This window comes from Rana temporaria, chromosome 6 (assembly GCF_905171775.1).
Source record: "Rana temporaria chromosome 6, aRanTem1.1, whole genome shotgun sequence".
Classification (NCBI taxonomy): domain Eukaryota; kingdom Metazoa; phylum Chordata; class Amphibia; order Anura; family Ranidae; genus Rana; species Rana temporaria.
Window position 1 is genome coordinate 139,562,527 of NC_053494.1, and position 27,009 is coordinate 139,589,535.

The window sequence follows — 27,009 nt, forward strand, 5'->3', positions numbered from 1 at the left end:
CGGGACTCGCAACCCGGATGCACGGGTGAATATGCTGTACTAAGGTATGTACAGCATGAAAAAAATAATAAGAGCCTTAATCGGATTGTAATGTGGGGGGGGCAGTGGAATAAGAAAAAGTAGTTTTTAGGGTGAACCACCCCTTTAATATGTGTTTTCTTATTACACAACTTTGATCCTAAACGTTTTTAAAACCCCTGAAGAAGGGCTTCATACTGAAACAGCTGTTTGGATTCAATTTGTTCCATTGTGTCTTTTATCCATGATCTTTATTCTTGTACATTAATAAAATTTATACTTTTATACAATATTATCTCTGTTCGTGGTCCCTTTCAAAGTCCCACCCTTAGGGTCCTTTCACACGTGCGGACCGTTTTTTTAGATCAGTTTTTTATCATCAGTTGATCAGTTTTTTCATCCGTTTTTCATTCATTTTTTTCATCATTTTTTTCATCCGTTTTTCATCAGTTTTCATTCCTTTTTTCATCCGTTTTTTTTATTTTTGTTAGAACTTTATTTTTATTACATATTTTGATGAAAAACGGATGTTAGCGGATCAGATGTTAAACGGATCGTCCGCTAGCATCCGTTTTTCGTCCGTTCCGTTTTTTTGACGGAAGAAAAATAGGGTTTTCTTCCGTTCAAAAAAACGGAGCTTAACAGAGACGGATGTTAATGGACGTCAGCGGATGCTCATCCGCTAACGTACGCTATCCCATTGGAAAGCATTGCAGTCCGTAAACGGACGTATGAAAAAACGGACGAACAGTCCGCACGTGTGAAAGGACCCCTAGGGGGTTTATTATGTTCTTTCATAATGTCAACACAGAGCTCTGGGCTTTGAATGGAAAGGGGGCATTAATTAGTGCCCACATCATGGGATTGTGGCTGGCAGAACAACTATTAAATTAATATAATTTATATGGCAGTATTGCTCTAAAAAAAAATAAAAAAAAATGGTCAATTTAAAATACTGTAGCTGGCAGCTTAGGCGGGAAAAACGTGACTTTGAAAAGGATGAGTCATGTTGCTGGGCAAAAATAGGCTTTTGAGTCACGTGTTTCCCGGGCTTTTGTGCAGGTGTTCAAACTCACGTGTTTCCCGGGCTTTCTGCATGTGTTTGAACTCACATGTTTCCCGGGCTTTGTACACGTGCGGGGGGCTATATAAGCCCACTGCTCTGAGGGTTATTCAGTTGTGGCATAGTAAGGTATAGTGTGCTCCCCCTCCCTCCCACCCTGTCGCAGCACCTTATGTGGTATGTCACCCTTGAAATCAAGGGGGGACTTTGTATTTATTAGTTATGGTATTCGCTCGAGTTCTATGACTGAGCGAGATCTTAAGAGATGATTAAAGTTTGGAAAATTTTATATTAAGAATTTAAATAATATTGAAAAATGTTATTATTAGAATTTTAGTAATATTAAATGGAATATTTATGATTATATAGATTTATTTATACCAATAACGGTGCCGCCGCCATTTCTATTACCAATAAAAAATAAAAAATAAAATGTTATTATATATATTTATTCAATAAAGTTATTTAAATTACTTTGGTCTATGGTTTTATTCAAATTATTAGAAGTTAAGTTGTCTTGTACGGCCTACACTCCCATGTACACAGCCAATTAGTATGTCCCGGCCGTGAATAATTGACCGGGACTTGCTCATAGGCTCTCGCATGCATGCAAGCTCCCTAGACCTGGAAGAGTGCAGTGACATATGAGTACGTACGTCAATTTGCCTACACCAGCTGCTCATCCACAGTACAATTGCAGCGAGCAGGTGCTAAGTCGATAGACACCAAATGCAACGACCAACTCACATTAAGGCCAGGTTCACACCTATGCGAATTGAGTGCGGATTAAACCGCATCCAATTCGCAGGACATTTCAAAATACATTGTTTTCAATGAGGCTGGTTCACATATGTGCGATGCAAACCGTGTGCGGTTTTTATGTCTTGCGGTGCGGCTCAGGTGCGAATTCAGTCCCATTATCTTCTATGGGTACGCAGCTGAATTCGCAGATGTGTTCAGTTCTCTTCAGGAATTTCTCTCATTCAGCTCAATACACTTCTCCCCCACTCTCCTCTCACCCGGAACTTCTCCCAGGTCTCCAAATTCGCATCTAAAACAGTTGCTAATCTGCTGAACACTTTTCTTATCTCTCTGCAGAGATAAGAGAGCTGAAATTCGCGCCGCTGCGTTGCTAATTTCAGCTCCCTTATCTCTGCAGAGAGATAAGAGAAGTGTTCAGCAGATTAGCAACGTTTTAGATGCAAATTTGGAGACCTGGGAGAAGTTACGGGTGAGAGGAGAGTGGGGTTGAAGTGTATTGAGCTGAATGAGAGAATTCCTGAAGAGAACTGAACACATCTGCGAATTCAGCTGCATACCCATAGAAGATAATGGGCTTGAATTCGCACCTGAGCCGCACCGCAAGACATAAAAAACGCACACGGTTTGGAGGCAATGCGCAGTGTGAATGCATCGCACATATGTGAACCAGCCTCATTGAAAACAATGTATTTTAAAATGTTCTGCGAATTGGATGCGGTTTAAGCCGCACTCAATTCGCATAGGTGTGAACCTGGCCTAACACTATAGGTATGTTTTTTGGCATCAGGATTTTGAGCAAGTGTGTAATAAGGCATTAAGGCTCCATTCACACCTAAGTGTAGTGCAGCGACAGCTGCTGCACTGAGTCTCTTTCAGATTTAAAAAAAATTATTTGTGGTGCATTTTTAGAGCATCACTATTCATTTGAGCAGAGGGACTGCTCCAAAAATGCTCCAAAAGAAGCTTATGTACCAAATCTTGGAACAGAGCCAAGAACATTGGTGTTGTGATTTTTGGCGCAATTTTATTAGCGTGTTTTGTCACCCTTGTTCGCATGGGAGCGTCATGCAGTTTCACAGGCCAAATCACATGACAAGCGCACCCTGTTGCCATTGATTGCACTGTTCAAATTGCTGCCTAGATCGCAGTGCCTCATCGATTGGAAAAAATAGTTCCTGCACTACTTTTGGCGATTTCGGGTGTGATCTGCATGAAACCACACAGATGTCTTCCAAGTAGGGTTGGCACCTCATCCCTTTAAACCCACACACAGGTTCTGAGGCTAATTTATTGCAGATAAGGTACCAAGTGAGTTTAACCACTTCTAAACCGCCGTACGTCTTTATACGGCCTAACTTTAAAGATTGATATCTCGGTAACGGCAGCAGCTGCTACCACAACCGAGGTATCAATCTTTAGTGTCAGCGGTTCTGTTAACGATAACGGCGGGCCTCCGCGGCGGATTCGCAGCGAGATCGCCGTTATCGGCGGCGGGAGAGGGGCCCCCCCTCCCGCCGCTCTCCCGCGCCTTCCGCCGCTTACCGTAGCCGTCGGTAGCGGCCGAGGCGATCGGGACCGTTCGTCTGGGGACGAGACTGAAGGAAAAATCTTGTTCGCCCGTCCCCATAGCTCTGCTGGGCGGAAGTGACGTCAAAACGTCAGTCCTGCCCAGCCTCTTAAAGAAACATTTTTTTTTTGTCATTTGAAAAAATGACAGTTTCAATTTTTTTTTTTTTTTTTTTTGCATTTTAGTCTAAATATGAGATCTGAGGTCTTTTTGACCCCAGATCTCATATTTAAGAGGACCTGTCATGCTTTTTTCTATTACAAGGGATGTTTACATTCCTTGTAATAGGAATAAAAGTGATCATTTTTTTTTTTCCCGTGTAAAAAATAATAAAATAAATAAAAATAAATAATAAAAAAAAATAAAAAAAATTTAAAGCGCCCCGTCCCGACGAGCTCATGCGCAGAAGCGAACGCATACGCGAGTAGTGCCCGCATATGAAAACGGTGTTCAAACGACACAAGTGAGGTATCGCCGCGATCGTTAGAGCGAGAGCAATAATTACAGCCCTAGACCTACTCTGTAACTCAAAAAATGCAACCTATAGAATTTTTTAAACGCCGCCTATCGAGATTTTTAAGGGTAAAAGTTTTACGCCATGCCACGAGCGGGCGCAATTTGTAAGCGTGATATGTTGGGTACCATTTTACTCGGCGTAACATTATCTTTCACAATATATAAAAAAATTGGGCCAAATTTATTGCTGTCTTATTTTTTATTTAAAAAAAGTGATTTTTTTCCAAAAAAAGTGCGCTTGTAGGACCGCTGCGCAAATATGGTGTGACAAAAAGTATTGCAATGATCGCCATTTTATTCTCTAGGGTGTTAGAAAAAAAAAATATAATGTTTGTGGGTTTTAAGTAATTTTCTAGCAAAAAAAAACTGTTTTAGTCTTGTAAACACCAAATCTGAAAAACACCCAAAGTAGAGAAGTGGTTAATTATCACCTTAAAGGGATTGTAAAGGTAAATGTTTTTTCACCTTAATGCAACCTATGCAATAAGGTGAAAAAACATCTGACAGCACCGCCCCCCCCCCCCCCAAGCCCCCGTTTTACTTGCCTCACCCCTCGAAAGTCCCACGCTCGTCCCCGTCATCCTCTTCGGTTCCCAGCCTGGCCGTTGATTGGCTAGGTTGGACAGATTGATAGCAGCACAGCCATTGGCTGGCACTGCTGTCAATCACATCCAATGATGCGGTGCCAGGGGCAAGTGATACAGTCGGCGGCTATGCCCGCCTCTGTATCACCTCGCTCGCATGAAGGTGGAAAGCTCTTGCGGAGGGGGAGCCATGACAGCTGCCAAGGGATCCCAGAAGACGTGGATCGGGGGCCACTGTGTGCAAAACGAGCCACACAGTGGAGGTAAGTATAACATTAAAAGGATGATGTGGCAACCCTAATGCCCGGTGACCCGAATGGGGCCAGATACATGAATTGGGGGTGGCCATGGATAGATTCATACTATGCATGTATGAATCTATCCAATGCATATATGGAGGGGGGTGAAGACAGGGGGCAGCGCCCAGGTGCCCCTAATGGACGGGCCGCCACTATTTTTGGGTTTAAAGGGATAAGATGGCAACCCTACTTCCAAGTCGTACCTAAAGTTGCACTAACATGCGGCTTTGAAATGGTAAAGCCACAGTCAACGTGAACGAGGGCTAAGAAATAATGGCATCGGAAATGCATTTCCATGTTTTTCCGCAATTCCGGAATCGTGGACAGAATCGCACGATTTCAGTACGCTCAGGTGTGAGCGAACCCTAAATGACTGGCTGCTGCAGACTTCCCTTCGTTGTTATTTTGCACATTCCTAAAATATCAACTTCCTGTCCTAGAATGATAGATAATGAATGGCTGTTTTTTAGTGAATTGACTGGATTTATCTCTTTTTTTTTTTTGCAGTGTTTACCGAACTTTCAATATTTTAATTTAACGGATTGTCTCTTTTATTATCACATGTTTTCTAAAGAAACAAAAAACACAAATATGGCATGTAATATCTGTTTGAATGCAGCCCTTCCTTTTCCTTCCTTTGATTGAACACTTGTCACAATCACAGACACACACTGCAAACTCCTATGTCTGCACCCACATCATCCCCCCTCATAATAACTTCCAGCAGCGTAAACAAGAGGGCCTGTGAATTGTGAGGGAAGTTAGGACGTGGGCGGGGCTAAGATTCCATTAGTCTCTCTCACACACACTATATTGTATGAGCAGCACCAGGCACCCTGTACAATGCAGAGCTTTTGTCCTCTGAGCTCCGGACTCCACACCTGAGGAGAGCAATGCTGGAAAGGTGAGAGAGAACTTTAATGTGTTTATGAGTGCAGTCAATGCAATGTGTGTGTTCACGTACTGTACCCGGAGTGCAGGACAGGAATTAGGAGGGGGAAACATGCTGGCTAGTGGCTAGGCTTGTCCCCCATTGCTATAAGCTGTGCATGGTGGAGGGGGGCCTGTGTAAGTACAGCCAGTTATAGAGCTTCTGTACATGGAGTAATGTGACCTCCACAGCTCATTACAACATGGGGGAGGGGGATAGAGCTTCTAGGAGTACACTGTGCCCCACATGGGTCATTACAGAATGGGACAGGGGGGATAGAGCTTCTAGGAATACACTGTGCCCCAAATGGGTCATTACAGCATGGGACAGGGGGGATAGAGCTTCTAGGAGCACATTGTGCCCCCCATGGGCCATTACAGAATGGGACAGGAGGGAAAGAGCTTCTAGGAGCACATTGTGCCCCCCATGGGTCATTACAACATGGGACAGGGGGGATAGAGCTTCTAGGAGCACATTGTGCCCCCCATGGGTCATTACAGCATGGGACAGGGGGGGCTAGAGCTTCTAGGAGTAGACTATGGCCCCACAGATGATTACAACATGGGACAGGGGGATAGAGCTTCTAGGAGTACACTGTGGCCCCACAGGTCATTACAACATGGGACAGGGGGGTTAGAGCTTCTAGGAGCACATTGTGCCCCCCATGGGTCATTACAGCATGGGACAGGGGGGATAGAGCTTCTAGGAGCACACGGTGCCCCCATGGGTCTTTACAGCATGGGATAGAGCTTCTAGGAGCACATTGTGACCCCACAGGTCATTACAGCGTGGGACGGGGGGAATTGAGCTTCTAGGAGCACATTGTGCCCCCATGGGTCATTACAGCATGGGACAGGGGGATGGAGCTTCTAGGAGCACATTGTACCACCATGGGTTATTACAATATGGGACAGGGAGATAGAGCTTCTAGGAGTACATAGAGCCATGTGCATCTCATCAACTGCCTAAAATCGCTCTCCCAAACAATCATCAGTTATTTTGCTTCCTTTGGACCTCTTAGGACTCATTCACGCTTGCAGCCATGGGCGTAGCAACCGGGGGGACGCATCCCCCCCCCCAGGAAATAATGCAGGGGGGACAGGTATGGTCAAATCCCCCCCAGGTTAGGAGGACTTGGCACTTTCTTCCTGTACGTAATTGTCCGTGATAGGACAAAAGTGCCTGCAAAAAACAGCGCAGTTCCGGCGGGCTGCCCGATCCCGAGCTAAGCCGCCGAATGGATCTGATTCTGATCCTGTAATCCGCTCGGGCACAGGGGGGTGGATCTGACAGAGGCTGACAAGCTGTGTGTGGCATGCTACTGGTGGAGCGCCGGCGATGCGAGTCAGTGATGTCATGGCGCATCCAGCGGCCAGCCAGACGCGCCAGGCTTTAAAAATACTTTACTCACCAGGAGCTCCGAGCTGGGCAATCGGAATGGAGCAGTTTTGCCTTCATGGTGCCGGCGGTGGCTGTGGTCTGCCCAGGCAATTCAGTGACAGCCCAGCAGCTGCCCAGGCATCCACACACAGCACAACGGACCAGCTCAGGGCAATCCTAAGACTCCTTTGCTTTAAGGTAAGGAGGTGATGGTGGCAAGAGGAGCTAATGCCTGATGGTGGCAGGAGCTGGCGTGGGCAGAAGGTGGCAGGAGCTGGTGATGGCAGCAGGAGCTGACGGTGGGGGCAGGAGGAGCTTATGGCAGAAGCTGGTGATGATGGGAGCTTGTGGCAGGAGCTGCTGGTGGTATCAGGAGGTGGCAGGAGAAGCTGGTGGCAGGAGAAGCTGGTGGGGGCAGGAGGAACTGGCGGTGGGGGCAGGAAGAGCTGGCGTGGGGGCAGGAGGAGCTTGTGCCAGGAGCTGGTGATGGTGGCAGGAGCTGGTGGTATCAGGAGCTGGTTGGGGCAGGAGGTGATGGGGGTAGGAGCTGGTGGTGGTGGTAGGAGGTGATGGTGGCAATAGCTGGTGGTGACAGGAGGAAGCGGTGGCGGCAGAAGGAGCTGGTGGTGGTGGCAGGAGCTGGTGGTATTAGGAGGAGCTGGTGGTGGGGTCAGGAGGAGCTGATGGGGGCAGGGGCTGGTGGTGGCAGGAGGAGCTGGTGGTGGGGGCAAGAGGAGCTAATGGTGGTGGTAGGAGGTGATGGTGGCAATAGCTGGTGGTGACAGATGGAGCTGGTGGTGGTGGTGACAGGAGGAGCTGGTGGTGGTGGCAAGAAGAGCTGGTGATGGTGGCAGGAGGAGCTGGTGGTATCGGGAGGTGGCAGGAGGTGGTGGTGGTGGCAGGAGGAGCTGGTGGTGGCAGGAGGAGCTGGTGATGGCAGGAGGAGCTGGTGATGGCAGGAGAAGCTGGTGGTGACAGGAGGAGCTGGTGGTGACAGGAGGAGCTGGTGATGGCAGGAGGAGCTGGTGGTGATGGTGGCAGGAGGAGCTGGTGGTGATGGTGGCAGGAGGAGCTGGTGGTATCAGGAGGTGGCAGGAGGAGCTGGTGGTGGTTTTTACTAATGCCATGTGGGTTAATTTTTACTTATGCCATGTGGGTTGATTTTTACTTATGCCATGTGGGTTGATTTTTACTTATGCCTTGTGGCCCACAAGGCATTAGTAAAAATTAACCCACATGGCATGTGGGAGTCCGAGTTTACTTATTAAGAATTTACCTGGCGAGTAAAAATGCTGGTCTCCCCCCCCCCCCCCCCCCCCCCAGATTTGTAAGGGTTCCTACACCCATGCTTGCAGCAGCCATTATTTATTTATTACAGGTACTTGTATAGCACCATCAATTTATACAGAGCTTTACATCTACACTCACCGGCCACTTTTATTAGGTGCGCCTTTCTAGTGCTGGGTTGGACCCCCTATTGCCTTGAGACCCGCTTTAATGCTTTGTGGCATAGATTCAACAAGGTGTTGGAGACATTCCTCAGAGATTTTGCTCCATACTGACATGATGGCATCACTCAGTTGCTGCAGATTTATCGGCTGCGCATCCATGATGCAAATCTCCCGTCCCACCACATTCCAAAGGTGCTCTATTGGATTGAGATCTGGTGACTGTGGAAGCCATTGGGGTACAGTGACCTCATTGTCATGTTGAAGGAACCAGTTTGAGATGTATTGACCTTTGTGACATGGTGGGCAACAATATGCAGGTAGGCTGCAGCATTTAAATGATCCTCAATTTGTACTAAGTTGCCCAAAGTGTGCCAAGAAAATAAACCCCATATCATTACACCATGTTGTTTATGCCAAATTCTGACCCTACCATCTGAATGTCGTACCTGAAATCGAGATTTATCAGACTATGCAATGCTTTTTCATTCTTCTATTGTGCGAATTGTAGCCTCAGTTTGCTGGTCTTATCTGACAGGAGTGGCACCCGGTGTGGTCGTCTGCTGCTGTAGCTTATCTGCTTCAATGTTTGATGTGTTGTGTGTTCAGAGATGGTATTCTATCTACATACCTTGATTGTAACGACTGGTTATTTGCGTTACTGTTGCCTTTCTATAATGTCTGCCCATTCTCCTCTGACATCAACACAGCATTTTGGTCCACACAATTGCCACTCACTGGATATTTTCTAATTATTGGACCATTCTCTGTAAACCCTAGAGGTGATTGTGCGTGAAAATACCAGTAGATCAGCAGTTTTTGAAATTCTCAGACCAGCTTGTCTGGTACCAACAATTTTCACAAGTGATTACACCCCTCGCATTTTTGTAACTATTTTATTATATCTTTTTATGTGACAACACTGAAGAAATTACACTTTGCTACAATGTAAAGTAGTGAGTCTACAGATTGTATTACAGTGTAAATTTGCTGTCCCCTCAAAATAACTCAACACACAGCCATTAGGCCCCTTGCACACTGGGGCGTTTTTCATGCGGTACAGCGCTAAAAATAGAGCTGCTATACCGCATGAAAAATCATGCCCTGTAGTGTTCAATGTGAAAGCCCGAAGGCTTTCACATTGAAGCGGTGCGCTAGCAGGAGCGCACCAAAAGTCCTGCTAGCCGCATCTTTACCGCGGTATAGGAGCGGTGTGTTCGCCCGAATATCGCGGTAAATACGACGGTATAGCCGCGCTACAAATAGCGCGGCTATACCGTCACCGCGGCTGCACGCCTCAATGTGAAAGCAGCCTTACTGTCTAAACTGCTGGCAACAAAAGTGAGTACACCCCTAGGTGAAAATGTCCAAATTGGGCCCAATTAGCCATTTTCCTTCCACAGTACCATGTGACTCGTTAGTGTTACAAGGTCCCAGATGTGAATGGGGAGCAGGTGTGTTAAATCGTGTTATTGCTCTCACTCTCTCATACTGGTCACTGGAAGTTCAACATGGCATCTCATGGCAAAGAAGATGGCCTAGGCTATAAGATGATTGCCAAGACCCTAAAACTGAGCTGCAGCACGGTGGCCAAGACAATACAGCGGTTTAACAGGACAGGTTCTGCTAAAAACAGGCCTCGCCATGGTCAACCCAAAAAGTTGAGTGCACGTGCTCAGCATCATATCTATAGGTTGTTTTGGGGAAATAGATGTAGGAGGTTGAAGGGGGGGGGGTATTAGCCTTTCCGTGCTCAGACCATACGCTGCACACTGCATCAAATTGTTCTGCATGGCTGTCGTCACCAGAAGGAAGCCTCTTCTAAAGATGATGCACAAGAAAGCCTGCAAACAGTGTTTGCTGAAGACAAGCAGACTAAGGACATGGATTACTGGAACCGTGTCCTGTGGTCTGATAAACTTATTTGGTTCAGATGGTGTCAAACATTTGTGTTGGCAAACAGGTGAGGAGTATAAGACAAGTGTCTTGTCTACAGTCAAAACATGGTGGTGGGAGTGTCATGGTCTGGGGCTGCACGAGTGCTGCCGGCACTGGGGAGCTACAGTTCATTGAGGGAACCATGAATGTCACCATGTACTGAGACATACTAAAGCACCCCAAATACCCCTCCAAGAAAGAAGCTGAGAGTAAAGGTGATGGCCTGGCCAAGCATGTGTCCAGATCCCATCCCTATTGCACATCTGTGGGGTATCATCAAATGGAAGGTGGAGGAGGGCAAGGTCTCAAACATCCACCAGCTCTGTGGTGTCATCATGGAAGAGGACTCCAGTGGCAACCTGCGATACTCTGGTGAACTCCATGCCCAGGATGGTTAAGGTAGTGCTGAAAAATAATGGTGGCCGCACAAAATATTGACACTTTGGGCCCAATTTGGATATTTTCATTTAGGGGTGTACTCACTTTTGTTGCCAGCGGTTTAGACCCCATTCACACCTAGGCGTCTTTACGCCTGTAGCGCTACGCCGCTGCCGCCAGAGGGCTGAAATCAGATGTCCCTCTATGGAGATGGTTCACATCTCCACGCCGAACGCCGGACGCCTGCCGCGTGAAAAAAGGTCCCGGACCTTTTTTTCAGGCGTCTTCGAGCGTTCAGCTAGGAGATGGGAATCATCTCCATAGAGGGGGTCATCTTGGGGCACATCTAGGCGGACAATACCGGCGTTTTGTCGCCGCAAATCGCGGTACAAAACGCTGCTATTTTTACCGCGATTTGCGGCGACAAAACGTCGCGATTTCGTCCGTCTAGATGTGAATGCAGCCTTAGACATGGCTGTGTTGTTGCTTTTGAGGGGACGGCAAGTTTACACTGTTATAATAAATAAGCTGTACACTCCCTACTTTACATTGTAGCAAAGTGACATAGTCCTGATGACATGGCTCCCCAAATCAACAGACTGTGGAAACTTCACACTGGACTTCAAGCATCTTGCAGTGTGTGCCTCTCCATTCTTCCTCCATACTCTTTCTCCTTGGTTTCCAAATGAGATGCAAAATGTTGCTCTCATCAGAAAAGAGGGTTTTGGACCACTGAGCAACAGACCAGGTGTGTTTTTCTTTAGCCCAGGTAAGACTCCTTCTGTCGTTGTTTGTTCAGGAGGCTTGACAAGAGCAATACAACATTTGAAGCGCATGTCCAGGATCGTCTGTGTGTGGTGGTTCTTGATGCACTGACTCCAGGCTCAGTCCACTCCTTGTGACAGTCCCCAACACTTTTAAATGGCCTTTTCCTGACAATCCTCTCCCGGCTGCGGTCATACCTACTGCTTGTGCACCTTTTTTTCTTCCACACCTTTACCTTCCACATAACTTTCTATTAATGTACTTTGATACAGCACTTTGGGAACATCCAACTTCTTTTGCAATTACCTTCGAGGCTTCCCCTCCTTATGTAGGGTGTCAATGATGGTTTTCTGCACAACTGTCAGGTCAGCAGTCTTTCCCATGATTGCGATTCCTACTGAAACAGATTGAGATACCATTTAAAGGCTTTGCAGGTGTTACCTCTTAATTGGCTGATTAGAGTGGGACACTTTGCGCCTAGAATATTGCACCTTTTCACAATATTCTAATTTTCTGAGATTGTGGATTTGGGGTTTTCATGAGCTGTAAGCCATAATCATCACAATTATGACAAATCACAGCTTGAACTATCGTGCTTTGCATGTAATGAGTCTATCTCATATATTAGTTTCACCTTTTATTTGCATTAGAGAAATAAATGAACTTTTGCACAATATTCTAATTTTTCAAGTTTTGCCTGTATTTTTGTGTGCAGAAAAGCGAATCTAAAATGAAAATGTAACTTTTAAAATGATCCTATGTCCTGAGCTTTGTGTGATTTCTGGTGCCTGTGAGACTGTTATTTGTGGCATAGTAATTGGGAGTATTTTGTAGGTACAAGGACTGTTAAAGTGTGTGTGTGTGTATACACTAGTCACGTTCAACTGAATGGGACTGCGCCACAACCAACCACGGTTGCATGGACAGCCACACTCCGGAAAAAACTTTTCGGTTGCCTTTATTCGTATGACTAAGCACTAGACCTTAGTGCGAAACGCGTTGGCTGTGCATCCCACTGTCTGCTGTGATTTGTAGTGCTTTTTTATCTTTTTACTAATGAAGGCAACCGAAAAGGTCTTTCCGGAGTGCGGCTGTCCATACTTTTTTTTTTTTTTTTCCTTCCTATTTTTGCTTTGTGCATTGCCAGCACCCGTGGTTTCTGAGAGGACATTGATTGCCTATTGCATCCACCTGGAGTGGTAACCTCCCTTCCAACCACGGTTGCAGTGCCAGTGGTGCCACATTACAGGGTTCAGCACCTGCCAAATGCCTCTGAAAAGTGATCAGATCACTTTTTAGAGGTTAGAGCCTTAAGTTTTTAAAAGCAAAATACAAATTTTGTGTGTGTGTGTGTGTGTGTGTGTGTGTGTGTGTGTGTGTGTGTGTATAATGTATACGTTTTGTAGATTTATCTGTCTTTCTCCAAATTGCATAACTTTTGTCTCCTATACAACTTTGCACCATAGCAACTCTTTCCTTCATATGTACCAATTTAGCTGCCTCTACCTCTCCATAAAGCTTTCTGTTTTTATACGGTATACACCATTTTCATTCAAGTATATAGAGCTTATGCAGCTGTCTTAGCATAGCTGAGATGCCAAAATGTGAAGACCTCTGCTGTCTCCTTCCCCCAGCTCTCCCAATGCCTTTCTCTCCCTCTCATATGACCATCTACTGCATATTCATACAGGTTATGGTGAGAAAGGACCAAGGGCTGCTTGAATGCAGGTGCTGGTATGCAGGGTGAGGCAGTGGGTTACAGAGCACTTTGCCTTGTCCTGACGAGACAATATAGTCATGCAGGCTATGGCTTAAAGGGGTTGTAAAGGTTTGTTTTTTAATTTCTAAATGGGCTCCTTTAAGCTAGTGCATTGTTGGTTCACTTACTTACCTTTTCCTTCGATCTCCCTTCTAAATGTTGTTGTGTTTTTTTCTTTGTCTGAATTTCTCACTTCCTATTCCTCCTCGGTAAGCTGTTCTGGCTGACTAACCCCCAGTCAGAACGGCTCGGATGATGAGGGCAAGCTTACTGAGGAGAAACAGGAAGTGAGAAATTCAGACAAAGAAAAACATTTTTAGAAGGGAATTCAAAGGAAAAGGTAAGTGAACCAACAATGCACTAGCTTAAAGGAACCTACGGTATTTAGAAAATAAAAAACAAACCTTTACAACCCCTTTAAAAGGACTAACCGAATTAAAAATCCCTGAATTCTAATCAATGTGTAGCACAGCATATCCATCTTAATTGCCCTTGAAAGAGAATAACCATATCTTGTGACTGGGGAAGTGGAACTGGGAGCATTTTGTAAAATCAGGCAGATACAGTATATGTGGCCAGTCTCTGCAATGCTCTTCAGCTGTGTCGCAAGGGTGACATTACAGGTGCCATGGAAACTGCCAGCCTGTGTTGTGTGCAGACAAAGCTTCTAGGAAGAGAAGTAAGCTCAAACATGGCACTTGCTTCGGAGTGTGGAGGTGGCAAAAGGCTGCTACTCGTTATCTCCCGCAAGGTGAAAATCTGGGACAACTAGTAAGTGTATTTTAGTTTTATATTAAAGTGGTTCTAAAGCCTTAAAGCGGGGGTTCACCCAAAAATGTTTTTAACATTTCATTCAGCCGAGTTGTTAGAATGACATTAGGCTGTTTTTTTTTATTTTTATTTCCTTGCTATATATATATATATATATATATATATATATATATATATATATATATATATATATATATATATATATATATATATATATATATATATATATATATATATATATATATATATATATATATATATATATATATATAATTATATAATCGGTATGTATGGCAAGGAAATAGAATGACATTAGGCTGTTTTTTTTTTGTTTTTTTTTTATTTCCTTGCCATACATACCGATTATATATATATATATATATATATATATATATATATATATATATATATATATATAATCGGTATGTATGGCAAGGAAATAAAAAAAAAACAAAAAAAAAACAGCCTAATGTCATTCTATTTCCTTGCCATACATACCGATTATATAATTATATATATATATATATATATATATATATATATATATATATATATATATATATATATATATATATATATATATATCAAGGAAATAAAAAAAAAAAAAAAACAGCCTAATGTCATTCTAACAACTCGGCTGAATGAAATGTTGACTTTTTCTTTTTTGGGTGAACCCCCGCTTTAAGGTGCTTCAATGCATGAAGTTGAAAAACCTTCTGTCCTACACACTTGTACTGATGTATGTGTGGCATTCGGGGACAGGCTGAACCTCTGCCCACTCCACCAGTCAATGTACCCCTGTTGCCTCACTCCCAGTAACAGAATGGGGTCCCGCTGAGCACATAGCGCAGACTTTGTATGTACTCTAACTTAACCCTTTTTTTTCGTACCCGGTGACCAGGCCATAGATCTCCATAACACTAGTCCACTCTCAGTAACTGTTGGAGACGTCAAACAATCGTACAGTAGAAACCGAAAGGCATTCTGCCTATTTTTTTTTTTTTTTATACATCTCCTTGTCTGACAGAAGCTGATCTCGTGACCGGCTTTTGTCTAATGAGCATGCTGGAATACCAGCAGCCGATCTGGCATTGGATCAGCGCTTGCAGTCAATTTATTACTATTTTATTACAGCTTATCAGTCCTTAAATGTGATGGCTGCATTCATGTTCCCTTTTCTGGCTATGAACATTTTCAGCAAGTACACAATACCTGTTCTTACCAGGAATGCTCTCATAACTTGATATGAACTGAAGTGAAGGTAAAATGTTCTCTTCCATTCAAGCTACCCTTTGTATACTACAATTGTTCTTGCCACCCATGTAATGGGGATAAAGAGAGGGTGAGGTGTATGTAGTCTAAATCAGAACAGCCCCCTAGGGTGACAACTATGGCTACTTCATAGACAACGCCACACTAGGACAGGAAATGTTAGTTGCAGAATTACTAGGTATAAGCCTAGGTTCACACTGCTGCGAATTCAAAATCGCGGTAAAATGTGCGATTTTACCGCGATTTCGCGGCCGCGATTTCGGCCGCAATTTAATGTAAATCGCGGCCCAAAAGCACAAAAAAAGTTAAGTGAGGTTTTGGCTTTCTTAGGAGAATATCTATGTGCACAATTATTGGGCAAGTTTTAGTGTGTGAAATTATTGTGGAACTAAATGAAACTAATTTTCCCATCTCGCTTGTTTGTTTTCATCTATAATACTAAACAAACAAAAATATTACAAATAAACATATCTGACAATAATAATAATAATATTATTAACCCCCGGACCATATTGCTGGTCAAAGACCAGAATACTTTTTGCGATTCGGCACTGCGTCGCTTTAACTGACAATTGCGCGGTCGTGCGACGTGGCTCCCAAACAAATTTGACATCCTTTTTTTCCCCCCCACAAATAGAGCTTTCTTTTGGTGGTATTTGATCACCTCTGCGTTTTTTTTAGTTTTTGCGCTATAAACAAAAATAAAGCGACAATTTTGAAAAAAAATTCTATTTTTTTACTTTTTGCTATAATAAATATCCCCCAAAAATATATAAAAAAAACTATTCCCTCAGTTTAGGCTAATACGTATTCTTCTACATATTTTTCGTAAAAAAAAAAATCGGAATAAGCGTTTGGTTTGCGTAAAAGTTATAGCGTTTACAAAATAGGGTATTTTTATGGCATTTTTATTTAAGATTTTTTTTTTATTTTTTTTTACTAGTAATGGCGACGATCAGCGAAAATGTTTTATTTTTTTCGGTACTGCGACATTATGGCAGACACTTTTGACACATTTTTGGGACCATTGGCATTTTTATAGCGATCAGTGCTATAAAAATGCATTGGATTACTATAAAAATGCCACTGGCAGTGAAGGGGTTAACACTAGGGGGCGGGGAAGGGTTTAAGTATGTCCCTGGGTGTGTTCTTACTGTGGGGGGGGGTGTCCTCACTAGGGGAAATCACTGGTCTTCTGTTCATACATTGTATGAACAGAGGATTAGCATTTCCCCCCCCCCTGACAGGACCGGGAGCTGTGCGCGTCCCTAGTTCCCTGCGAGAGAGCCGACGTAGAGCTACGGGCTCTCGCGCAGGAGAGCCAACCTGCCGCCGTAGAATGATGGCGGCAGGTCGGCAAGTAGTTAAGATCAATGACCAATATAGAAGATTTTCTGACCAGAGCACTTATTACAATTTGGCACTGCGTTGCTTTAACTGACAATTGCATGGTCCCCACAAATAGAGCTTTCTTTTGTTGGTATTTGATCAACTCTGCGGTTTTCTCTTTTTTTTTTTTTTGCACTATAAACAAAAAAGTGACAATTTTGAAAACATTTTTTTTGCTATAATAAATATCCCCCCCCCCCCCAAAAAAAAAAAAAAAATAAATTTTCTTCATCAGTTTAGCCCATTATTTATATATATATATATATATATATATATATATATATATATATATATATATATATATATATATATATATATATATATATATATATATATTCTTCTACATATTTTTGGTAAAAATCGTATAAAAATGTGTTTATCCTATAAAGATTGGATCCTAAAAAAGTATTCCCCCCCCCCCTTAAAACCTGAATTATAGGGATTTCTAGTATTAGAGTGCCACCTTGTGGTCAATTAGAGCTAGTGCTCATGCAATCAAAACATAATTTACCAATGAGAAGTAAGCAAATGGCACCAACTACAGCATCTGGGAAGGGTCAGAACTTAAATTGTTTGGGCGATCTATAGCAAGCTCAGGGAGACACTTACCATCTTAAGGGACATTCACCACCTTAGGGGGGGGGGGGGGGGGGCACTAATCGTCTTAAGGACACCTCAATGCACATGTTGCCACACATACTACTGGTTTAGACACTCCTCATCACACAGCTTCTATACTGAAGAAACAATTTCGGAAGGCAGGTTCCACATTAGGCTCTGCCCATCAACAGCCACCTTGAGGATTTTGTCAGTAGCCATCTTAATGTCCTGTCTTTTTTCAACCAAGCAATCCCTTTCATCCACTTGGAAGGTAACTATAGTTCCTTATTTTCTTGATGATTTTGTTTGTTTTTCCATTGCAATGGTTTGGCTGGGTTAGCCCATTTTTTTTTGTGAAGGGTATATATTTACTCAGCGTAACATCATCTAACATGTCACTCTTTAAAATTGCGAACACTCATGGAATGGCGCCAAACTTCGGTACTTAAAAATCTCCATAGGTGACTCTTTAACATTTTTTTATACAGGTTACTATTTTCAAGTTACAGAGGAGGTCTAGTGCTAGAATTGTTGCACACGCTCTAACGCATGTGACGATACCTCACATGTGGGGTTTGAACAGCGTTTACATATGTGGGCGGGACTTGCATGCGTGTTCGCTTCTGCGCGCGAGATAACGGGGACAGGGGCGTTTTGAAAATTTTATATATATATATATATATATATATATATATATATATATATATATATATATATATATAATTTTATTTAAACATTTTTGATCACTTTTATTCCTATTACAAGGAATGTAAACATCCCTTGTAATGGGAATCAGCGTGACAGGTCCTCTTTATGGAGAGATGTGGGGTCGATAAGACCCCACATCTCTCCTCCAGGCTTACAAGCATAAAATCGGTGGGAAAAAAAATCGCAGATCACATGCTGACAGCCGCGATCGCGGCTTTGTTTACTTCCGGGTAGACATCATAACGTCGCGCCCGAGCCTCCTACGGTCATAGAGATGACAGTCATTTCTATGGTTTAAAGGCAGCGCTGACCGATTCACTCTCCTGGCCCCCGATGGCAAGGGAGAGCCTGGAGAAGCACCGGATGGCGGTGGGAGGTGGGGGGGGATGTCCCCTCCCGCTGCCTATAAGAACGATCAAGCGGCGGAACCGCCATTTGATCGTTCTTATCGTGCACAGAATTGGTGGCTGAAGACGGCGATATCTGAATGATGCCTGTAGCTGCAGGCATCATTCAGATATCACCGCACAAAGTCAAGGACGTCATATGATGTCCTCCCGTGGACAAGTGGTTAAAAACGGGTCTCCATGTTGTCCTATGGCCTCATGCCCACCATGACGTTTTTGAGCTGTAAATGGCATAGCCGTCTTTTAAGCTGCAAAAAAAACCCAGGACCAGTGCGTTCTGAAGCTCCAGCGTTAGAGCTGTAAAGACGTCAGGCGCTGGCGAAGGGTGTTGAACGCGATTTAACAAGGCTTAACACTGTGTTAAGCCTCGTCCTGCATTTCTTTCCCTCCCTTCTAGATTGTAAGCTCTAATGAGCAGGGCCCTCTGATCCCTCCTGTATTGATTTGCATTGTGACTGTACTGTCTTCCCTGATGTAAAGCGCTGCGCAAACTGTTGGCTCTATATAAATCCTTTAATAATATTAATAATAATATTAATAATAAAAATAATATTAATAAAATAAAAAAATAATAATAAAAAAATTATAATAAAAATCAATGGTTCCCTACGGGAGCTCATTGATTTGAATATAGGTTGCACCAGAAGTCGGAGCAAGATGATCCGACTTGCGGAGCGACTCGTGTGTGGAGAATCTTACAGGGGAACCCTGGAAAAATTTAAATCATTGAAAAACAAAAACATTTAAAACAAAACGTGAGGTCTCCCCCCCCCCCCCCCCCCCCAGAATGATACCAGACCCTTCGGTCTGGTATGAAGCTTAGGGGGAATCCCCCTCACACCAAAAAAAATGGTGTGGGGGGGTTCCCCCAGGATCCATACGAGCATGCAGCCCGTCAGGTCAGGAAAAGGAGCGAGCGCCCCCCTCCTAGACCATACCAAGCCACATGCCCTCAACATGGGGGGGGGGGGGGATGGTGCTTTAGGGCAGAGGGGGCACTGCACCCCCCCCCCCACCCCAAAGCACCTTCACATGTTGATGAGGACAAGGGCCTCTTCACGACAACCCTGATCATTGGTTGTCGGGTCTGCGGGCAGCTTTATTGGAATCTGGGAGCCCCCTTTAGTAAGGGGGCCCCCAGATCCTGGCCACCCCACCCTATGTGAATGAGTGTGGTATAATTATATACTCCTTTTTTTTTTTTTTTTGGCAGCTTCAGACTTTGGGGGGGTCTTCTTCTGATTTTGGGGGGGGGGGGATGTCGTCTTCCGGTGCTTTCTGCCTTTTGACGGGCTCCACTGCTTTCAGCTTTTACTAGTGGGTGCCTGGTCTTCCCCGTCATTTATATAGGCATGGGGCGTGGTCCCCAGGTGATGCCTATATAAATGGTTGCGCGCACACAACATTACAGCGGGAGAGATCGACGAGTCAACATCGTTGGAAGAGAAGAGGGAAGAAGACCGGGCCTGGAAGAAGATAGCGGGGGAGCCCCGCAGAAGGCACGTGAGTAGTTGGAAGAACACCCCCGGAGCGGCCTAATTATTTTAAAAACCTGTCGTGTTTGTCCCCCCGTCCCCCCAGGTGAATGGGTAGGTATGATGTACCCCATACTCATTCACATAGGGTGGGGGGCCAGGATCTGGGGGCCCCCTTGTTAAAGGGGCTCCCAGATTCCGATAAGCCCCCCCGCAGACCCCGACAACCAACGGACAATTGTCTGGAAGTGGCCCTCGTCCTCATCAACATGGGCATGTGGCTTGGTATGGTATATGGCCCCCTTTCCTGACCTGCTGGGCTGTGTGCGTGGGTAAGGGTCTGGTATGGATCCTGGGGGAACCCCCACGCCTTTTTTTTTTTTGCAGGGTTCCACTTCAAGATTCTCCGCACACAAGTCTCCCCGAAAGTCGGATCATCTTGATCCGACTTATGGTGCGACCTCTATTCAAATCAATGGGCTCCCATAGGCAACCATTTGATATTTGAATAGAGAAAGAAAAACGTGGCCGAACGTGCATTGAATTCAATGCAAAACACGGGAAAAAATGCGTTTTAAACGTTCGTGGGCATGAGGCCTAAATAATGTGTCCAATGTGTTCATATGTTATACTAACAGGCCCTTTGTTTACTTTTTTGCAGAATATCTTGCTGTGGTGGATGACGATCTCTGGGTAAAAGTTTATTTTTTTAATCAAGTGTAAGATGGAAACTGACATCGTACAAACTTATGAGGAGGCTTGTTGGCCAGTAATGTTGATATGGGAACGCATAAATCAGGCATACACTTCTGATTCTCCTCCTACGGACTGGGGTCTCCAAAAAGGAGAATTTGGATTCCAATCCTGGATATTCTCAAGCAACGAGAGATACACCGTGGTCTGGGATAAGGGTCGCTCTTACTGGAAAGTGAATTCTCCATTCGAAACGCATCTGTATTTTATCGGGCCCCTTTTTATAGATAAATCAAGGAAAGGCTTACCTGTACCACCTTTATTTACTGTTATTAACTCGGAGAAGGATACCTTATTTCCTGCCAATCCTGCAAGAGTGTCTGAAAAACTTGTAAAAATTGCACAATATGTGTTTAAGCCATTCGCAACAAAGGTTCCTGATTCTACTACATCACAGCAGTGATTGTCACCTTTTAAAGTGCTGTATTTCTATATGCCCTCCAAAACACTTATGGACATGCCAGGTTTTCTGCAGATCAGAGGCACTTCTAAATCATGAGGCGGAAAGGTATATTATTAAAATGTTTGCTGATGATTTTATAATATTTAGAAGATGGCTTCTAAAAGCTAACCTTTTTGTCCTTTGCGTCTTTGTTTAATGTACATGTGTGCAATTCGGATATCTGAGTGTAGAAGAATATGGAAACAAGGATCCTGTTAAGTCTTGGGACATTGAATCATAAAAGTATAATTTTAAGATATGCAGAATCCGCTAAAAAGCAGAAGTCCCCCAAGATTTATCAGAAGACAATATCGACATCTGACCAGTGACCAAAGACTGCATAGTTTACACATTTCTTCAATGTCAATCATCCAGTAAATTGAGACAGTTTTCAGCATACATCTGATGTCTGTTACTGATCTCCTACACTACAACATGTCTTTGAATTAGGCTGACTATCTGTAGACAGGTAGTTGTACCTGTACTCCAAAGAAAATCTACAACAGGGACTACAGGGTTTGTATATCAGTACACCCAGGTATGCATCTTTGTGAAAAAATAAAATGGTATTTTACACAAAATACTGAAAAGGCTTTGGTGTTGTCTTTTATAGGACAACGCTAATATTCCACTTGGGTGATGAAAGTCTGCACCAGTGCTATTCCATGTATCCGCATAAGCGATATGTATATTCGGAGGGGAGGATAAATGATGTTCTTTCGCTCAATGGTTTACTTATGCCTTAAGAGCCAACATGTGTAGCCAGGGTCTTCAGCACTAAGCAATGGGCCTGTTGGTTTGAGATCAAAGGGGTTGTAAACCCTCGTTCTTTCACATTAAGGTAAAAAAAACTCCTGTGATGGAGCATAGCCCCCCCTTTTTACTTACCTGAACCTGGTTTTTCTAGCGACGGGGACAAGCACACCAGCTCTAGCCGGTGTCTCTGATCCCGATTGAATAGATTGATGGCGAGAGTGCCCCGAGGGAGAGCGGCTCTCCAACAAGGCACTCAGAAGAGGAGGAGCCAGGAGCACCGCTGAGGGACCCCAGAAGAGGGGGATCTGGGGCTACTCTGTGCAAAACTAACAACACAGAGGAGGTAAGTATGATGTGTGTTTTTATTTATTTTTGTTCAGACCTTTACATATAGTTTAACCCCTTTCAGCTACCATCTCCTGGCCCTTTAAGAACTTCAAGTTACTGCTTTAATCGGCTGTCACATGATCGAAAATATGCATCCATGCTGGGAGCGCGCAGGGCGCACAGTTTTGTGTTTTCATAGGGCTAAATATATGCAGGCTCTCTGCATTAAAGCCCACCTGCCGCATATGTGTGTGCAGGTGGTGGGAAGAGGTTAAAGTGTTTGTCAACCCAATAAAAAAAAAAAAAACTGATTCTGTTCCCTTTTTTTTTTAAAGCATGGTATTCGGCACCGTGCTTGTGCTGTGTCATTTGGGCCCCCTGTATACCCTAAAAACCTGGCTGATCCTGCCTGGCTATACCCTCCCCCCTGCAAACAGACCACGATAATCCATGGCTGCTAAGCCCCTGACATTGTGGTCCATTTGCGTGATTCCATCAGCCGCATCTGTCCTCTGTCCTCTAACCCCCCCCCCATGCTTGTACCTGGTTGGTCATTTGAAATGTGCTGGCCACATTGCATTTGATCCCCCTCCCATTTAATCACCTTTCTTTTCTTGTTCTTTTCGACTTTTTGCCTCCCTTTCTCTTCATAAAAAAAAAACTAAATGTGATCTTGTGACTTGTGTATTACGAGTAACTAATTCTGGGTGCCCACAGGGTATTTCATGCAACTTGTTTCCATGGTGCCTGTGTATTAAACCTATTCTGCTCATGTGCAACATAATACCTGCTGTTTCTGTGCTTACTTATTCTTTATGTGAGCTTTGTTGGTGTGTATTTTGTATAATCTCTATACTTTGCAATAAAAGTTTTTAAACAAAAACAAGAGATATGTATATGTCCCTTTTACTACTTGTCTACCAGCACTGTTTATAAATGGTAGCTGGGAAAGCTAAATTTTAAGCATAGCTGGTTGTGTGTTTAAATTTGTAGAACAGGTGACGGGCTTTCAGGTAGAAGTCACTTTGACTCCAAAAACATGTAGTTGAGCCAAGGTTTTATTTCCCCTTCCTCTCCTGCCTCCCACCAGATTGCTGAAATTCGACTGATGGGGCTGTACACATGCCACGACTATGATGCTTTGCATCCACAGCAATTTTAACATGGGCTGCAGAATTTAAAGTGATTGCAAAGCCTCATGATTTTTTTTTTTTTGTTCCCCTATAAAAATAACAAACATGTCATACTTACTGTTGCAGTGGATTTGCACAGAGCAGCCCAGCTCCTCCTCTTCTCAGGTCCCTCTTCATAGGCGTGCGCACAGGGTGTGCCAGGTGCCAGCACAAATCCCCCCCCCTACTGCCCTAGCTCCTCCCCCCTTCTCCCTACAGCTCTTCTGGCTTCCCTCTCCAGCCGGCTCTTGCTGTGGGGATGTTTTAGTGGGGGAAGGGGCAGCAAGTATGTAAATTACTGGCCCCTTCCCTTTCTGAATGAAGATTGTGAGTGATCGGTAGTGTGTGCGTTTGAGCTTTGGGGTGCACACCCTAATGCAATAGGCTGCGCACACCTATGTCCCTCTTCTTCTGTAATCCTGGCCCCTCCCTCCTGTTCCGTTGCCCCTACTGCAAGTGGCCCCCCCTCCCGAGGTGAGTCGCATTCTGCCTGAGTCTCCATTCAGGCATGGAGCCCTGACCTGCCCCCCCCATATCTCATAATTGGCTAGCTGACTTTGATTGTCTCAGCCAATGTTGATGGAGGATCTCGGATAGCTGAGACACTCGTGGACAGAGGGACCTCGGGTAAGTGTTAGGGCGCTGCTGCACACAGGCTTTTTCTCTTAAAGCAGAACTCCCCCCCCATTAGTACACCACACACTAAACAATCTCTTACCGTTTAAGAGATATGTCTAATGGGATTTTCAGTAGGGGTGTCCCGATACCGGGACCGATACCAAGTATTTGCGGGAGTACTTGTACTCCCGCAAATACCCCCCAATGCCTAAATAGAATACTTGCCCGCCGCCACCGTATATCGCAAAGCCGCCGCGTTACTCACCACGCGGGGAACATTAGAGTCAGCTTTCGTTTGAATAGCTGTTTTCCCCGCCGCGCATAGACACTCCCCCTTGCTCGGGATTGGACCGATCTGTCCAATCGCGAGCAAGGGGGAGCGTCTCTATACACAGCGCGGCAGAAAAAACAGCTTATTCAAACGAAAGCTGACTGTAATGTTCCCTGCGCGGTGATTAACGCGGCGGCATCATTTAGGTACGGGGGACATGGCTGCAATATGTTTTTGGGGACATGGCTGCATTATGTGGGGGGACATGGCTGCATTATGTGGGGGGACATGGCTGCATATGTGGGGGGACATGGCTGCATTTGGGGACACATTTAAAAAAAAGTATCGGTACTTGTACTCGGTCCTAAAGTGGTATCGGGACAACCCTAATTTTCAGGAAGTCAGCTTTGTGAGTAAAAAAATGCTTCATCTTTTCTGGCAGGGAGGATCTCTTAAAACAATGATTGTATCATTTGTCTCTGTCATCAGCCTACATTTCCCATAAATCCTTGGGATGGGAGGGTACACTAGGCTTGTAAATGTGAACTCGCCCACTTCAACATAAATCACACCCCTCATTCTGCAGCCAGCAAGCTACACATAACGCATGGTATGATGGGTTGGAGCCTTATTGCAAACCATTGCAACGTGCCAGGGACCACCAGTACAGAGCGGGGATTATTATTAGAAATCGGTTGTATGACACAGCAGGGATCTCATGTGGAGTCAGGTATTGTTATATGAGAACACAGATCGCTAATGTCCTCGCCTCCCACGGTTATGATTGACCGCGCACTGTTCCTATAATGGTAGGAGGAGGGGACATCATCGATCGGTATTCTAATATACAATACCTGACACAGCGGGACATCCCCACTGTGTCATACAACCGATTTCTAATAATAATTCCCGCTCTGCACGGAGATAGCAAGCTGGGGCGGGGACAGTGGAGGGTGGATTGCTGGCAGGGAGGAGGAGAGAGGGAGGAGGACCCCTCCTCCATAGGTGGCACAGACTGGGGGCTGTGAGACCCAATCCACCCACTACATCTTTGCTTCCTTCCTGCTCGTTTTGAGAGGACTACTAGGGGGCGTCGGACTGCTGGCTGAGCTTAGGAGAGGGATAGAAGCCAGCGGTCTTGACAACAGGCTGTCAGCAGGCAATAACGGTTATTCAGCAGCCTATTGCAGAGGAACTACAGAGCACAGAAGAACATGGATGGCAAAGTTGTTGAAGGTAGGAGATTAGCAACAAGGACATGGGGGGGGGGGGAGAATTGCCCAGAGTTCTGCTTTAACGCATGGAATTCATTACAATGGAGTTCCCAAAAATAAAACTTCCACTTTTTGGATCCCCCCCCCCCCCCCACACACCTCTGGTGTCACATTTGGCACCTTTCTTTTTTTTTTTTCTTTTCTTCTCCACCCCTATATTTAAAAATTTCTGTTTTTATACGATTTTATTTTGAAGTTCGAAAGTTCTCCGTACTTTATTTCCTTAGCTACATTTGGCAAGGTCACTCTTGGGTTAGTTATATACATTAAGATATCATCGGCGTAAGCCGCTACCTTATGTTCTTCTTCGCCTATTCTCGCCCCTTCTATATTTTGATTATTTCGCAAAGACTCCATAAAAGGTTCCAGCGTTAGTACATATAGTAGTGGCGCGAGCGGGCACCCTTGTCTAGTCCCCTTGTACATTTCAAAAGGTGCTGACATATTACCATTAACCATTGCCGTTGGTCTACTGTACAGGTTTTGGATCCAATGTCTAATCTTAGGTCCCAATCCCAGATGTTGCAGTGTGTCCATCATAAATCCCCAGTCCACCCTGTCAAATGCCTTCTCAGCGTCTATTGACAGGAGTAAGACTGGGGACTTTCCACTTTTATTTTCTTGCAATAGTAATATAGTTTTTAAGCTAATGTCTCTTCCGGGTATAAATCCCGTCTGATCCGGGTCGACCAAATCTGGCATTAGGCTCTTTAAACGGGTGGCCAAGACTTTTGCGTATAATTTTGTATCAGCATTTAGTAGTGCTATAGGCCTATAACTGGAACACAAAGTCTTGTCTTTTCCAGGTTTTGGTATTATAGTAATATGGGCCATTAGAGATTCGCGTCGTATTTCCTCTTCTTCCCCTATTTTGTTAAAGTAGTCACATAGTCTCGGAATCAGTTGGTTCTGAAACTTTTTTTATAGTATTTAATGGTGAACCCGTCTGGTCCAGGGCTTTTCCCTGCAGGTGTTTCTTTCAATGATCTTATAATTTCCTCCTGTGTAATTACTGCTTCCAAAGCTGTCAGGCATTCTTCATGTATCTTTGGCAATTTCGCCTTCTTTAAATATTCTTGTATCTTTTCTTTTCTCTTCTCCTTGTGTATCTCGTCCTTTTTAATTGCGTATAATGCACTATAATATGTTTGAAATGCCGTGGCGATATCTGCTGTTTTATTCATCATTTCTCCTCTTCCATTCTTTATCTTCTCTATAAAATGTATTGACTTATTACGTCCTAACATTTTTGCAAGGTATTTTCCAGTCTTATTTCCACTTTTGTATCTGTCTTTTTTGAGTCTTTTACACTCCTTTCTTGTTTCCTGTTCCATAAGGTCTTTCAGTAATTCCCTTTTTAATATCA

General features: G+C 44.3%; 1 protein-coding gene across 6 annotated transcripts in view; it reads left to right on the forward strand.

Moving 5' to 3' along the window:
• The window catches only part of LOC120943859, a 110,913-nt gene that overhangs the window by 22,794 nt on the left and 61,110 nt on the right, over nucleotides 1-27,009 (forward strand). For 3 of the 6 annotated variants that reach the window (XR_005750324.1, XR_005750326.1, XR_005750323.1), the window contains one exon: nucleotides 20,692-22,601. Coding sequence is in view for 2 of the 6 variants with exons in the window: in XM_040357453.1 (XP_040213387.1) it covers nucleotides 21,279-21,291 (13 nt within the window). In the remaining 4 variants the exon portion in view is untranslated. Of the gene's footprint in view, nucleotides 1-5,511; nucleotides 5,714-14,042; nucleotides 14,180-20,691; nucleotides 22,602-27,009 lie in introns of those variants that run through there. The other 3 variants (XR_005750325.1, XM_040357453.1, XM_040357454.1) reach the window with 3 other exon arrangements.